A 15,061-nucleotide genomic window follows, 5' to 3' on the forward strand; every position below is an offset into this window, starting at 1 on the left:
ATACATACATACATACATACAGATAAATGTGATAGAACTTCATAATTTCTGTTTTTTGATTTTTTATTCACAAATCATACCCTATATTGTCAAAATCTCAAACGCCCTCCCTCCCCCCAAAACCCCAAAAAAATAACCCATAAAAAATAACCTACTCTTCCTCTTCCTCTTCCTCAATTTCCAATGCGTGTATTTGGATCTGGGTACTATTTGAGATATTATTTGAAATAATTATTGTATTACTTTTCGTGATATGTTATATGTAAAATAAAATAATAATTAGAAATATAAAAATATGAATTAAAAAATATATTTATGATGCAAGGAAATATTATATTTGAATTGTTATTTTTAGAAATTTTTATTAAAAAAAATGTGATATAACAATTTGACATATATGATATAAAAAAATAATTAAAAAATATATTCACGAAAAACATACAAAATTTTCTGTGAAAACTATCCAAGGCTATCCAAACAGGCTTGCCAAAAAAAAATGAAAAATAAAAAATGAAAAGCATTGCGAGGCAGACGAACGCAGGCTTGAGTCCCTAGGTCCCTCGCTATCCTCTAGGAACGGTTGCACACCTTCCCGTGGTCCCTCTCTATCCTCTTCTGCTTCGAACCCTAGGCAAAAATAGGGCTTTTTCTGCTTGCGAATTTCAAGGTTTTCCATTTGAGAATTCCTCGAAACAGTGAAATTTGCGAATTTCAAGGGTTTTCCATTTGAGAATTCCTCGAAACAGTGAAATTCTTTGCTAAAAGGTTCGTTTTTGGAATATTATGGAGTTTGGAGGCGCTCGGAAAAGAGGAAGGCCCGACGGCGGCGCAGCCACCAACGGCAATGGCGGCATTAAGAAATCGAAACAAGGTTTGGTTGTTTCCTTGTTCTGTCTTCCTTAAACTTGTACTTTGCTTTGTATATATTATTGATTGTCGAATCTAGGTTTTATTTTTGGTTTCTTTTACTATCTAGATGCATGTGTATGTTTGTTATATTTTTAAGCATGTCATTGTTTTTTTTTTTTTGAGATTTTTGTGGAATTGCAACAAAATCTCTGCGGTGTAAATCCTTGAAGTCGGTTTTTGGAAGTACATTTATACCGTCTTTGTTCCTAGGTTTTTTTTCCTTTTTCTAACTTTTGTGTGGATTGCCTATTCGAGTTTTAGACTGTAGTCCGCGTCTTGTTTTTTCTCTCTTTTACCTTTTTTCTTAAAAACGTAAAGTTCCCCAATTAATGGTAAATTGGTTTGCTCTCCAAGAATAAGATTCTTTGCCATTTTGAAGGTTCAAGTCTTGGAATATTTGATAAGATGGATTGGGTTAATCTCTTTATTTCTGTTTCAGGTGTAAGAAAGCATGTAAGGTTTTATTCTTTTTACTATACGTTTTATTTTTTGGGGTTTTGTGTTGTCAGATACTTAGTATGAAAACAGGAAAGAGTTTATCTGCAATTTTTGATGAGTCCTGTTGTCGGAGTAGAGCAAATACCAAAAAGACTTGGCATACATAAAACTCAGCAAACGTAATGGAAGAATTTTGCTTCAAATTTCTGATTAAAGGAAAACAATACAAGTTTTTGTGCCTATATGCTACTTTGTAGTTGAAGGAAAATAATATCTTCCATTATTTTGTGTGAGTTCTTTAGGGTGTTTGTTACTTGCTATACATCGAAGTGAAAAAGCTAAGAAGAAAAAGAAATTCATGTTATATAGGAGAATATAGCTGTGTTTATGGCTGTACACTTCTCTCCCCCTTTAGTTAAGCTTATATAAGAAAATATTGAGTGTGCTTGGATTGGCATTATTTGCAATACATTATTTGCATGCATCACATATGCGTTTTTCAATCAATATAGTATTATTTTGATTACATTTCATGAAGAATTTGGAATGCAGAATACTAGTTTTTCTCTTTGCCTTCAAAATGAACATAGAAATGATGTTCAAGTAAACTTAATAATTTAAGTCTTAAGGTTCAAGTCGATGTGTAAAAGGATCCTTCAAGAATATTGAAAGGGCCTGTTTGAAACATAAGGAGCATAATCTAATTATCAATGGTTTTTTACATTATCTAATTAATCATGTACATCTTTACTATGAATAATGCAAGTACGGTGTAGTTATGATGACCAGAAATGTTATTCAGAGTTTGAGATATATCGCAAAATTTTAAGATTAAATGATTAATAACTCATTGGAAGTTTAACTTTGAAAAATGATAATTTGCTGTAACAGAAACGGAGTCCTTTTCATCCGGTATAGGAAGCAAATTGAAGCCATGCACAAAGTTTTTCAGGTTCTAATCTTACTCACTTAAACTAAATATTAAAATGCAGTATTATGTTTTGCTGATGCGTATAAGCTGGAAGCCCAAGAATTATGCATACTGTCACTAAGTTAAATTTTGGTGTTTGACTAATGATTTGGGTATTTGAAGTTTTGATACAGGAATACTTGTTTAACCTATATCGATCTGTGAGTGGAATTGGCTGGGTAACGAGTAATTTGAACTAGCCACTTGCTCGGTTATATAACTTAAAAGTTGATCAGTTGATGAACTCTGTCTGCCATCTCCCATATAACTAAGTTGATTATTGTCAAACTCTCCTTGGAAAATTCAGAGTTTATGCAATGGAATTTGGCTAAGCAATTGACACTAAATATGGATACAGGTCACCGTTTTTATAACAAGTCAATAGCCATTAGTGAATGAGTATGGTGTTTGGTTGGTAAATGAATTACCAGCCATCTATTCAACTTGGTAACAGCTATCAAGTGTGACATCTTAATCTTTCTGATGCTGGAAAATGCAGAGTATGCAGTGGAATTTGGCTAAGCGATCAACACTAAATTTGGATACAGGTCACTGGTTTTATAATAAGGCAATAGCCATTAGTGAATGAGAATGGTGCTGGGTTTGTAAATGAATTACCAGCCATCTATTCAACTTGGTAACAGCTATCAAGTGTGACATATTAATCATTCTGATGCTGTCATTATTTTGCATTGTTTTCTTTGTTGTTGCTACTTTAGGGGTAGAGCTATTTGGCTAGGAATTTCTCTGGATTTTGCTGCTTTTTGTCATTTTTGTTTTAAGTTTTGAATAGGCCGGCTTCCTATATGCTTTGCTATAAATCTTGATTTAGATGTGCACAGATTGGTTGGTTTGCATGATGCAAATGCAACTTTTTTTATTTTTTATTGTAAGATAGGGTATGTACAGGCCTAGTTGGACCTTGCAATGGTTATGGCCTTTTTAAGCCTTAGAGCAGCGAGTGGTAACATATTGGACAATTATGTTCTGGTAGCTCACTTAAATTGGCTTATTATATATTGTTTTCCAACTAGTACTTTCATGTAGAATTGGGGCAAGTTGATTTACGTGTATTTTCTCTTTCTCCTCTTTTTCCTTGTCCACCTCCTGCCCTCTTTTGTATCTGTTAAGAAGTTTTTTCTTTTTCCTGTTAAGATGATGATTTGGACTGATGCTTTACCTCTTTCTCTATATGGTACTTGTGATAAGAATGGATTTTTGAGCACATACTGAGTAAAACATCATATCTTGCTTTGCTATCTGGAGAGATATTATATGTAAATTTGGGCAGACCTTTGATGTTTGACTGACTTTGGAAGATTTACTTCAATGGAATTGTGTTGTTTGATCAAGTCAATATCTACATGCTGGATTTTGTGCTTACTTTGATGTGCTTACATCTGGATCAAGTCAATATCTACATGCTGGACTTGAGCTTGCCTTCCTTTAGTGGGAAACTTGAATGCTTTATGATGTCAAAGTTTTTATATCCCATTGTCTACTTATTCATTGAATCTTTGTGTACCTGGAATCATGACTTTGTAACTTACTCAGAAAGAAACTTTAGCTTGCTCTTTGATAAAATTAGCTTGTAGACATCTGAAGTTCGAATATGGCTTTCTTATTAGCATGCATCGCATCAAACTCATCCCAGGCATTAAATTACGGGAAAATCATATGTGGTGTAGGACACATGGAGATTGGCCAATATCTCACCACTGTCTTAATTTTCTTCCAAATAATTGAAAGACTATGGGACTTCAATGCATTAATTTGCAACAACTGTTTTTTTTTTTTGGCATGCTAAATGTGGTTTGGTATGGCAGGTTGTCCTACAAGTTCTGGTTCTTGATTGTATTTATGCTCATTTTAGAGGTACATACAGACTGACAGAGAAGACACAGGAAGATTTGGAGGGTTCAGGTTGGGGATTATAGACAGGAGATCAAAGCGAGCTTGTTGTGAAAAATCATTGCTGGTGTTGGTTTTACTGAATATGACTCAGTGACAGCCGCTGAGCAGTTGGACTGAGAAATCATGTGGAGGTTGGGAGATTGACTGAGAGTAATTGAAGAGCGGATAGGATTCCCAGTCTTTTTTCCTTTTTTTTTTCCTCTGGTTGGTTTGGTCACGGGGTGCTCTAAAGAGGTGAATGGGAAAATAGATTTAGGTTTTGGGTCTGATCACATGAAGATAATAGATGTCTCTGTGTTTAAAGGTGATGTATATTAGGTTAATAGTACCTTAAGTGTATATAATAACTCATTCATGATGTTTGATCAATTTTTACCAGGCAACCTTTATTTTCTTTTTGGCTGCCTCAACCCCTGGTTTTGTCTGGCATCCTGCTGCTTTTCACCGGTTCGATAGTAGAACCAGGAAATTCTTTTCCTTGGACAAGAAGTGAATTAAAGAGCATATTATCCTAGATGAGGCCGTATCTGTGTTAGGGATCTGGAACAGGTTTTCAAACTGTAAACCGGATTATAGATCTGGGTCCTTTTGTTCTAGCTTTTCCACTCTCAAGTTGCTATTTATTCTTTGTCTGTCCAGATTTCTGTGTCATTGCTGAGAATTTGATTGCCTATTGTGCTTATTCATCTCATTTATTGGTTGCAACAAGAACGTCATTTCAAACTTAATATGGGAGCTTTTATTCTCTTGGAAAGCAAATGGCCGCTTACTAGCTTGCATATGTTTTATGCTCGATTGTTCATTTCTTTTGCGATTAATATGTTATTTTTGGATGCATATTAACGTGTATGCCGTTGGTAAATCATTCAATGACTTATCTTGTGGTGAATGGGTCCTGTTACCAATCTAATGTTTAGCTTGACAAATGGAATTGTGATTTTCAGATTTTGTTATCCCTCACTGTAATCCAGTGTACTCGAAAGTTGTGTGTATTATCCTGCTACGTAGTTTGTGTTTTCTTCTAATTGGCAATTGCCTAAACTTCTTTGCCCGTTAGTGGCATTTGATGTAATTTTGAGAAATTGTTTGTTGGTAGCATTTGTAAGAGATCTCACTTTGCATAGTGTCTTATGAGAACTTTTGCCCTTGTAATTTTGAGGCCTCATTCATGTGTTTGGTCACCTTTTTTCTTTCTCAGGTCCTTTTGGCCAAAGTGTCTACACCATCAATTATGCTGTGGTTAAATTTGTTTTGCCATACTTGCTGTTATCATAGATTGCCTACTTGCTTTCACTATGTGCCAAGACATTAAGGAAGTTGTTGCACAGCTAGATGTCATGTATTGGCAATAGTTGCTCTCTTTTAACTTCAGGAGCCTAAAGGACGGTTGTTTGACCTACTTGTTACCTGGATTTTGTAGTTTGTTTACTTGTTTCCTTGATTTTGTATTTTGTTTACTTGTTTCCTCGATTTAGTATTTTGTTTTACTTGTGAAGATATAATACTGTATCTACACACACATTGTTGAGTTTGGAACCTCCTGTGGATTTCGGGTACAACAATTTGCCTTATCAATTATCCTGTACTGTAATTGAACTCTTTTGTAGTCTTGATATGGGAAAGTGCAGGAGCTGGTGTATAGTGGAAATAGCAAGATCATATATTTCATCCACCTATTTTCATCCCTAAGCTCACTTGCATTTATTTATATACAAATCCAGTTTATGGCTCTGGTTTGTTTTATCTGGGTTTCGATTAATTTGTGCTATTATTCAACTGGGGTTGTGGGTTGTGGGTTTTGAATTTTGTTGTTCAAAACATTCCATTTTTTTTAATTGAAGTTTGATTTTGGAAATTTGAATTTTCTGGTGCAGCCAAGATATCCGAAAATGAGGCCCTCAGCAATGATGAAGAGCTTGAGAGGAAGACCATGTCAAAAAAGAAGATAGCTAAAGAGCATATGCAGCAATTGCAGAGGCTCCAGGAAAAGGTCCTATTTTGTTTACGATTATATAAGCAACTGCAAATGTGTGGTGAATTGATCTTAGGATGACTTTATCTCATATGTTAAAGAATCCCAATTGGATACGTTGTCAATTATCTGAGTGAAGTATTAAAACTGAAAAAAGGAGAAAGGAAACGGTTGAAAATATAAGAAAAATGGGATTTTCCCAGTATTATTGCAACATTTATTTTTCAGAATTCTAAGTGGTTGTCATTGAATTAGTAAAGATGGAGAATTGGGGTGGTAAGATGTTTATTTTAAGGTTTTCTTGTAAATGTGCTTGCTTGGAGCATAGAAAGATATGAAAACAACAAAATCAAAAACCTTTGGGGTTATTTTTTTTTCCTATTTTTGTTCTTTTTACACAAGTCATATTGCTTTTTCTTTCTTTTTACATGAACATGACGAACATGCATATAGGAGTCATATGCAGGGTTGATTCCAGCATCTGTATGTGATGCCAATTCCCTTAGTTGTTGCATATATTAAGCCAGAGACTATGGAATTGGAAATCCTTTCTTACTCTCTATTTAGATGATAAGATATCACATTCTATATCTTGGTGAAATGGGTGAGTTTACATTCATTATACCAGCTATTTGTAGCACATTTATTAGAAGGGTTTTGGAAATCTTATAGGGGATAGGATGCTTTACTTGCTCATATGGCAAAATAGTAGCTTCTGCAGGCCGTAAAGCATGACCTGGGGGTGAGGGGGAATAGAGTGAGGAGATGTCAGTGCTCTTGATTTAAATTTGTCAGACTAATGGTTATTGGAAGTGGAGGATTGCAAAGAACAAGAGCTGCCTTCTAGGACCATAGAAGATGTAAAATATCGTCAAGTGGAAGAAGATCGGAAAACTAAAGAAGTGGAAGAACTCTATGGAGTATTCAGGTGGACAAGTGTATGAAGCCAGAGTTCATTAGAAATGTTGAGGGGCTTGTAATGCGATCTTGGAAGGAACCTTGACGTGTTGAGGATCCTTGCGACTTGAACCCTGGGAGGACACACCTTAAAAGCTAAACAATTGTTGAGGGAGAGCCCATAATCCCATACTTCCAATCTGGGATCCAAGTCCCATACCTTAGAGTTGGCTTATTGCACCTCGTTGCATAAATCCAGTGGTTTATTCCATTTTAACTTGAAAAGAAACTTATGTATCAATCGCCTATTTGTCTACTGTGACCTGGAATCTGCCAGTTCGAAGAAATTTGCAGGGTTGGCAAGTGTTATCTGTCATTCACTCCCATGACAGTTGTATAGTTACCAAATTTGCTAAAATGAAGAGAAATGGAGCATTAATCTTAAGGTAATATTCTCATTAAAGGCTCTTTGTGAAAACTGGTTGGGAAGTGATGACATAGCTTTCGCTTGGAAGGCCTACTTGGGAAGTTAATACTAATGAAACTTGGCCCTTTTCAGCTGACCCGAGCTTGGGAGGGTATATAACCAATGACATACTTAGGCGCAGAAATAAATGTTGTCACTTTCCCATACCTGTAAAATGTGGCGGGAGAGTGCATCAGTATCTTTTGTTAAATTGTGATATAGCCCATTAGAATTGGAGCTTCTTTTAGGTTTCTTCAATCTGCAAATGCTATATGAAATGTAGTGACAACTGTAGTGATCTTAACAAGATTAGATGCTATGGCAGAAAGGAGAATAAGGATGTTGTTTAAGTTGGCTTCTTTACTCTTCATGTCAGTGTTAAGGAGAGAAATGGATGTAAGTGCCTTTGAGGGTGTTGAAAAGTCATTCAATTGGAAATTTAGTTTTTATTATCATCTAAATTATGATATCCCTTTCATCCATAACAAACCTGATGAATATATTTCTATTGTTCATGGTAAAGGAGCATTTACATAGAGAAATGATTTTCACATTTCACTTATAGCTCCTCACACTGTGCCTCTCACTTATTCGTTAGCTTAACAAAATAAAAACCCACCATCTCAATCTGCTCATTTGCCAATACCAAAATGTTGATGGGAATTTTAAGCCTACTGGAACATGTGTAGGAAGGTGAAAAATGTCTGTTGAAATCATTCCCCTTTATTTATTGTTGTGTGCACTTTCTTTATCAACAAATTTGCTTCCTTGTGTAGACAAGTTGGAGTTGGGGATTCTAAGTTATTGGAGCTAGAATTGCTGTTTGGACTAATCAATCATCCATCAATTGTTTTATTTGATATGTTTACAGTGCTTCTTTGCAGGATCCGGAGTTCTATGAGTTCTTGAAAGAACATGATAAGGAGCTTTTGGATTTTAATGATGAAGATGTGGATGTGAGCCTGAAGGTTTCTATATTTGTATTTTTCTCTGTTAATTGAAACGAGATTATCACAATCTTCAACAATCCTTTGCAGGATGAGGCTGAAACTGATGTTGATAGTGAGGATATAGAAGAAGATGCAGAAACAGATGAATACCTTATGAAACATGTTCCTAGTGTAGCTGTAGAAGCTAAATCCTCTAAAAATGTCATTACCACTGCAATGGTTGATTCTTGGTGCAAATCCATTCAAGAGAACACAAGTTTAGGTGCAGTGCGTGCCCTTATGAAAGCATATCGCACTGCTTGCCACTATGGTGATGATAGTGGTGATGATAATGCGAATCAGCTAAGTATAATGTCTAGCAGTGTCTTCAACAAAATCATGCTATTTGTTTTAAGTGAAATGGATGGAATTCTTCGAGGATTGTTAAAATTACCCCCTTCTGGGGGAAAGAAGGAGACCTTATTGGATCTGATGAGTACTAGACTGTGGAAAAACTATAACCATTTGGTGAAATCATATCTTGGAAATTCTCTACATGTTTTGAACCAAATGACAGACACAAAAATGATATCCTTTACATTGCGAAGGCTAAGATATTCATCTATATTTTTGGCTGCATATCCTGCTCTTTTAAGGAAGTATGTAAAGGTATGTACTTAGTTGAAATACTTTTGCCCTTTTACTTTGCATTCAGTATCAAATTTTTGGTATGATATGTTGTAAGGTGAGATTTTGCGTGTTTGCTGGTAATATTTCGTCATATGGTTGGTTTCCTTGAGTTTTAGAAATATGACTTAGAGAAAGCAATAGAACAATGCAAGCAAAATTCATAGAAACCTAAAAAATCACACCTTTGGATCAGAAGGAATCACACCTAAAAATGTGGAATTATTCCTCCAGAAGACTAGTTTCACATGATATTGTGAATTAGAATGTCGATTCTGCATATATTTCTCTTGTACAGTGAGCTCCATCATGTTTCATAGTGGATATATACATTTTTATTTGTCATTAGTTGCTTGCTTCCCTCAAAAAGTAAAGACATTAGATAATCCACTTAATTAGAATAAGTTCTGTTAATTACTTGTTTAGAGGAGCCCTTGTCATGCAAATTAACTGCTATTCTAAACAAACTTGAGGTAGTCAAATTGCACAAGTAGCCAATATATGGTCCCCAAAAGGGTCAGAATTTCATAGGCTGACTAACTGTGTTGGGATCGTGAAATTTCCTAGTTGGGGCTATTTCTGCCTCATTGTATGATGATTGGTATTCTCTTCCTGCAAACTACTGAGTTGATAAGCATTTATCATAGTTCTTGAGTTTTTACTAAGACAGGGCAACTCAAACTGTAAAGATATCCTGAGGACTTAAGATTTTGATTTATTTTAATGTATAGAGAACAAAAATAAATCAAAAGGTTTTTAGTCTGGATTTTACCCTCTTTGGTTGTATTAGGACTGTTGATATAGTTGGAGCAACTTTCTGTGGTTCATTTTGCACTCATATTCTGATGAAAGAGAAAAGAATTTATTAACACAAGTCCTTAGAATTTTGATACTTGAATTAATCTATTGTTTTCTTCTAGCTCAAATGCACAATATTAAACTATTGGAGGCCTATCTAATGTATACAGGTCATGAAGATTCCTTTAAGTGCATTTTGGTTGACATTCTTTCTATGTTTAGCTTGCAATAATCTGACTTGATGTTTCTTTTTTCTTTTTTTTGTTTTTGTTTTGGGGGGGGGGGGGTGGGTAGGTGGGTGGCGGAATTGTACTTTATAATGAATGATAAATTGATAAAAGAAAATAAGAAAAATCAGAAAGAGTAAAAGAAGGGGGTGGAGGGAAATTATTTTAATCTGTCTATTCTGCAAGCTGATTCTTTTACATAGGTGATCACCATTACAAAGTTAGCTGTAAAATAAGGGATGGAGGGAAATTATTTTAAACTGTCTATTCTGCTAGCTGATTCTTTTACATAGGTGATCACCATTACAAAGTTAGGTGGTTATCAAATAACACATTCTGATGTTTTCAGGTGGTTCTGCACTTTTGGGGCAGCGGGGGAGGTGCACTGCCAGTTGTTTCTCTTTTATTTTTGAGAGATTTATGTCTACAGTTTGGTTCAGATTGCATCGATGACTGCTTCAAAGGAATGTACAAAGCTTATGTTTTGAATTGTCAATCCTTTACGGCAACAAAGCTGCAGCATATTCAGTTTCTTGGTAATTGTTTCACTGAACTACTTAGAGTGGATCCTGGAGCTGCATATCAACATGCTTTCATTTTCATTCGTCAGTTAGCGATGATTTTGCGCGAAACTACTACTAGGACAAAGAAGGTAATGGTTCTTTCTCATATTATCTACAGATATCTCGTCAGAAGAAATTCTTAATTCCTTCAACCTTTTAAGGAAATGATGGTAATTATAAGAATAATAATAATGGTGATTCTGAGTTCCTGTAATGTAGGAATGTTTGCCTTTAACTTTGTCTTTACTCTATTTTATAGTTGCACAGAACATACTTATTTTCAGGTCACATGCAAGGTATAACTGATTGTCTTGTAAAGGAATACTAGGTTATTTTAGTTTGGCATGTAAGTGATCTTGTACATTCAAATTATTCATACACAGGAGTTGAACATGTGTGTGGTTGATCCTACGTATTGCATCTGTTAGCTTAGTAACACAAAAGATTTGGTAAATGATACATTTGCTTATAAAAATACCTCAAGAACGTTATGTGAAGACAGAAATGGAAAGACCATGCACACATATGGGTGAGTAATGAACATCTCTGTTTTCAACAGAATGGCAATGTTATATGGTACTGGCATCTATTTTCAAATTGAGTGTCATAATCACTTGGGGCTTTTTACAGGAGAAATGTTTCTCCATGTGTTTCTAGTTTTATATCATCTAGAAACTTTGAAACTCAAAGCTGAGGTCAAGTATGATGTTTTTATATATAGGACATAAAGTTATAGGAATGGGACGGTTTTTGCACTTCAATATCAAGGTTTTGATAGAATACTCTTGACGTTCTTTTATTATTGTTGTCACTGATGTTTTGTTTTCTCTTAACTCTCTTTTTTGCTTGGAATAAAGTGCTGTGGGTTCAAAGAAAATGGGGTTTACATGATTCTTTAGCTTCTTTTATATTGTGTATTGTATATTCAAAGATGTGTTATGTGGCTTCTTTATGTTGCATACTGTGTTATGTTGACTGAAGTATCTTTCCAAGTGTGTGTTTTTTAGATTGTGTCACATTTCACTGAAACTGCTTTTTTTTCAGTGGATCTGCTGACAGCGGTTCTTGTCTGTTTTGCAGAATTCTAAGCTATCCTTCAAGGAGTTGTTTAGAAAGGTTTATGGATGGAAATTTATGAACTGTCTTGAGCTTTGGACTGGTGCAATCTGTGCATATAGCTCAGAAGCTGATCTTAAGCCCCTTGCTTACCCACTTACTCAAATTATAACTGCAACGGCTCGTTTAGTTCCTACAGCTCAGTATTTTCCTCTCAGATTGTGGTGTATAAAAATGCTAAATAGAATTGCTGCTTCAACTGGGACCTTTATTCCTGTTTCCCTCTTGCTATTAGAAATGCTAGAGATAAAGGAATTGCACAGACCACCTACTGGAGGAGTTGGTGAAGCTGTTGATTTCCGTACTATGCTGAGGGTAAATTTAGATTGCTTGTCTTTGCTTCTATTTCAAGTGCAAATTGGACATAACAATTTTGATATTCTGGAATTGTTTATGACAGGTAAAAAAGTCAGCCTTGAAAACGAGGGCATTTCAAGAGATGTGTGTTTTTTCTGTAATTGAAGAACTCACTGAGCATTTAGCACAATGGAGCTATTCTGCAGCCTTTTTTGAGCTATCTTTTGTTCCCACTGTTCAGTTACGTGAGTTCTGCAAATCTACAAAAGTTGAGAGGTTCCGTCGAGAAATGAGGCAACTTATTCGTCAGGTACAGTTCTGTTAGAGTGGGCATTTTCTTTCTTCTGTTCCAGAGGGTATCAATTTTCAGTTATCATGCCAGTGTTTCATTTCTTATTTTGACATGCAAAGAGCCTATTCAAGGGGAAGCTAATGTTCATGCTGTTTACCATGCAGATTGAAGCCAACTGTGAATTTACTAATAAGAAGCGTATGTCAGTTGCGATTCTTCCTAATGATCCGGGAGCTGCATCTTTACTTGAGGTTTTGATGTTTATCTTTGATTTTAATGATGAAAAGAACAATTGATTTCTGTTAGTTGTGCATATTTGCTCTTTTTAATTATTCATCAGATGAGATTATAATAAATCTAATCTTTATGACTTTTTAGTAGGTTATTAGTATATTGTATCAGTTGTTGGCTACATAAATAAGTGGAGCAACCAAACCAGCAGATACACTTTATCCATGCTTGGGAAAGTCATTTCTTTTTCTGGAATCTACCATTAGAAGTTAGCAGCTGATTATGTCCTTCAGGACTTTTGTCTGTATTCAACCATGTCCATTAACCAATATTATTGGGTTGTTTCTCATAGACTGCTTAGGTGTCAAATTCACTGGGTCTGGAAAAGTTGATAATGGTAGATGCACGTCAAAGTAGTCAAGTATCTTCTGTACCCCTTCTAGATAACTAAAGGTGATTACTCCAAATACTGTACTCCCTCGAGTAACTATTCCAAACAATACTTTGAGAAGGTCGCTAATAATGCTCAGCTGGTCTTCTCAAAATTTCACTTTACTCAGTCATATAGGTTTGTACTGGAGGAATTCAATGTTTCGACCGAACACATTTGTTTTTTTCTCCATTTTTGTCGCTAATTTGCTCCTTCCGTTTTGATTTTGACGGCTTTACTAGTCTCCATCAAACTATTGAGTCTGCAGATACAGTTTCCAAATTATATATTCTGGATATGAAATTAGGAGTTATTATTGGCACTTCCGTTGACATTTTTTATTATTTGAGCTAGACAAAAATATTCATCCTTCATTGAGTTCACTATCACTCCCTTGCTATCAAACTGTGATTAAAATGAATTGTAGGGGTGTTTTTATATTTTACATGTAGAAAAGTCAAGTGGAGTGAACAATTCTGTAAAAGATGAATTTGATAATCTGGTGCAAGTTGATCTACAGAATGAAAAAACTGCTGAAAATAACCTTTTTCTGCCTTTCATAATCAACATGATCATCCAAATTTGATGTATTTAGGGTTGGTATATGTATATGGGATCAGGAATAATGCACTTTTTTCATGTTGAAGAGTTTTCTGCATATTTTTGTATCTTAACTGATTGTACACTTCCTCTTTGATGCATGTTTCGTAAGAACTTACTTGCCTGTACACTTGTTCTAGGATGAAAAAATGAAGGGTTCTAGCCCGTTATCTCAATATGCTACTGTTTTACGAGAGAGAGCACAACAAAGAAATGACTCCGTAACGCAGTCCAGGTTCCTAATGCTTATCATATTTAGGTGCCTAGTCTTTAAATTACATTCATGACTGAAATTGATTTCGCGTTTTTCTTCTCCAGTGTAATTGTGGGTGAACGTACATCAATCTTTGGGAGTAAGATCACTGATGATGATGAACAAGATGATTCTGTGAATGAGGAAGGTGTCACTGCCTTTAATTCAGGCTGGCTTCCAGGAAGTGATTCCACGTATCATCCTCTCTCTAACTGTCTCTCAGCAGCTAATACTCATATTCATTGAATACGTGCAAAGTTTGTGTTATCTGAGCCTTGGATTCTTGTGCTAGTAAATTTGTTTGTTTACCTACCTGAGTTGCCTCTTCCCAGGATTTCACATGCCGAAAAGGTGAAAGAGAAAAAGAAGAGAAAGAGGTCCCAAGAGGAGGCAGCTTTTGACGAAGATGTTGTGGAGGAGTTGATACTTAGTTCTGATGAAGATGAAGATTCTATGAGTGATGTCCAAGAACTCGAGGATACTGAAGAAAAGCCAGTGATTTCAAAGCGGCAGAAAATGAACCAGCAACCATTGGCAGGTTTGTCTAATCTATCAAAGAAGAAAAGAAAGTCTAAGTCAAAGAAAGCGAATAAAAAGAAGGGAAAGAATTAAGAAGCCGGTGGTCTAATCCTTCATTTGACAGTTTGGATTCTCTTAGAGCAAAGGATTTTTTTTCCTTCTTCTTTTTGGAAATATGTATCGTTTTCTCAGGCAAATTGTTGCTTTGTATTTACACGAGTGTAATTTCAGCAGTTCTAGAATTTATGGAAAAGGGCCACTTCGAGGACTAAAGATTCATGTGATGTATTTGATTTTTCCGTGAGAACCTAAAATTTCTATCAATCAAATAGCCTTTTTGAAAAAAGGAAACTGATAATTGATTTGGAAGTAAATATTTTAAGATCCAAATATGTGCAACAATTTCACTGGTGGTACGCAAAAGCTTTATTATGTTTAATTTCATCTTGTAAAATAATTATCTAAAAAGTGAAACTTATAAGGGTTCAATATGCAAAACCAAGAGGAGCAGTAATTATGGGTTTTAGATTAATAAAATTGCTGGTTGTAAATG

At 35.2% G+C, this 15,061-nt stretch overlaps 1 protein-coding gene across 6 annotated transcripts; it reads left to right on the forward strand.

Moving 5' to 3' along the window:
• Positions 1-485: 485 nt before the first annotated feature.
• Positions 486-14,781, forward strand: LOC113710123 (nucleolar complex-associated protein 2). Of its 6 annotated transcripts, none has more exons than XM_027233135.2 (12): positions 487-871; positions 2,239-2,299; positions 6,106-6,221; positions 8,451-8,522; positions 8,604-9,164; positions 10,557-10,859; positions 11,851-12,201; positions 12,287-12,493; positions 12,640-12,726; positions 13,877-13,971; positions 14,055-14,183; positions 14,322-14,781. In XM_027233135.2, the coding sequence occupies exons 3-12, from the start codon at positions 6,162-6,164 to the stop codon at positions 14,599-14,601; spliced, it is 2,145 nt and encodes a 714-aa protein (XP_027088936.1). In that variant the 5' UTR covers positions 487-871; positions 2,239-2,299; positions 6,106-6,161; the 3' UTR covers positions 14,602-14,781. The 6 variants fall into 6 exon arrangements, with proteins under 6 accessions (XP_027089009.1, XP_027088936.1, XP_071909098.1 ...); XM_072052997.1 differs by lacking the exon at positions 2,239-2,299 and adding an exon at positions 4,144-4,535; XM_027233067.2 differs by lacking the exon at positions 2,239-2,299 and having other exon boundaries at positions 487-667; positions 717-871.
• The last annotated feature ends 280 nt before the right edge of the window (positions 14,782-15,061 follow it).

This window comes from Coffea arabica, chromosome 1e (assembly GCF_036785885.1).
Source record: "Coffea arabica cultivar ET-39 chromosome 1e, Coffea Arabica ET-39 HiFi, whole genome shotgun sequence".
NCBI lineage: Eukaryota > Viridiplantae > Streptophyta > Magnoliopsida > Gentianales > Rubiaceae > Coffea > Coffea arabica.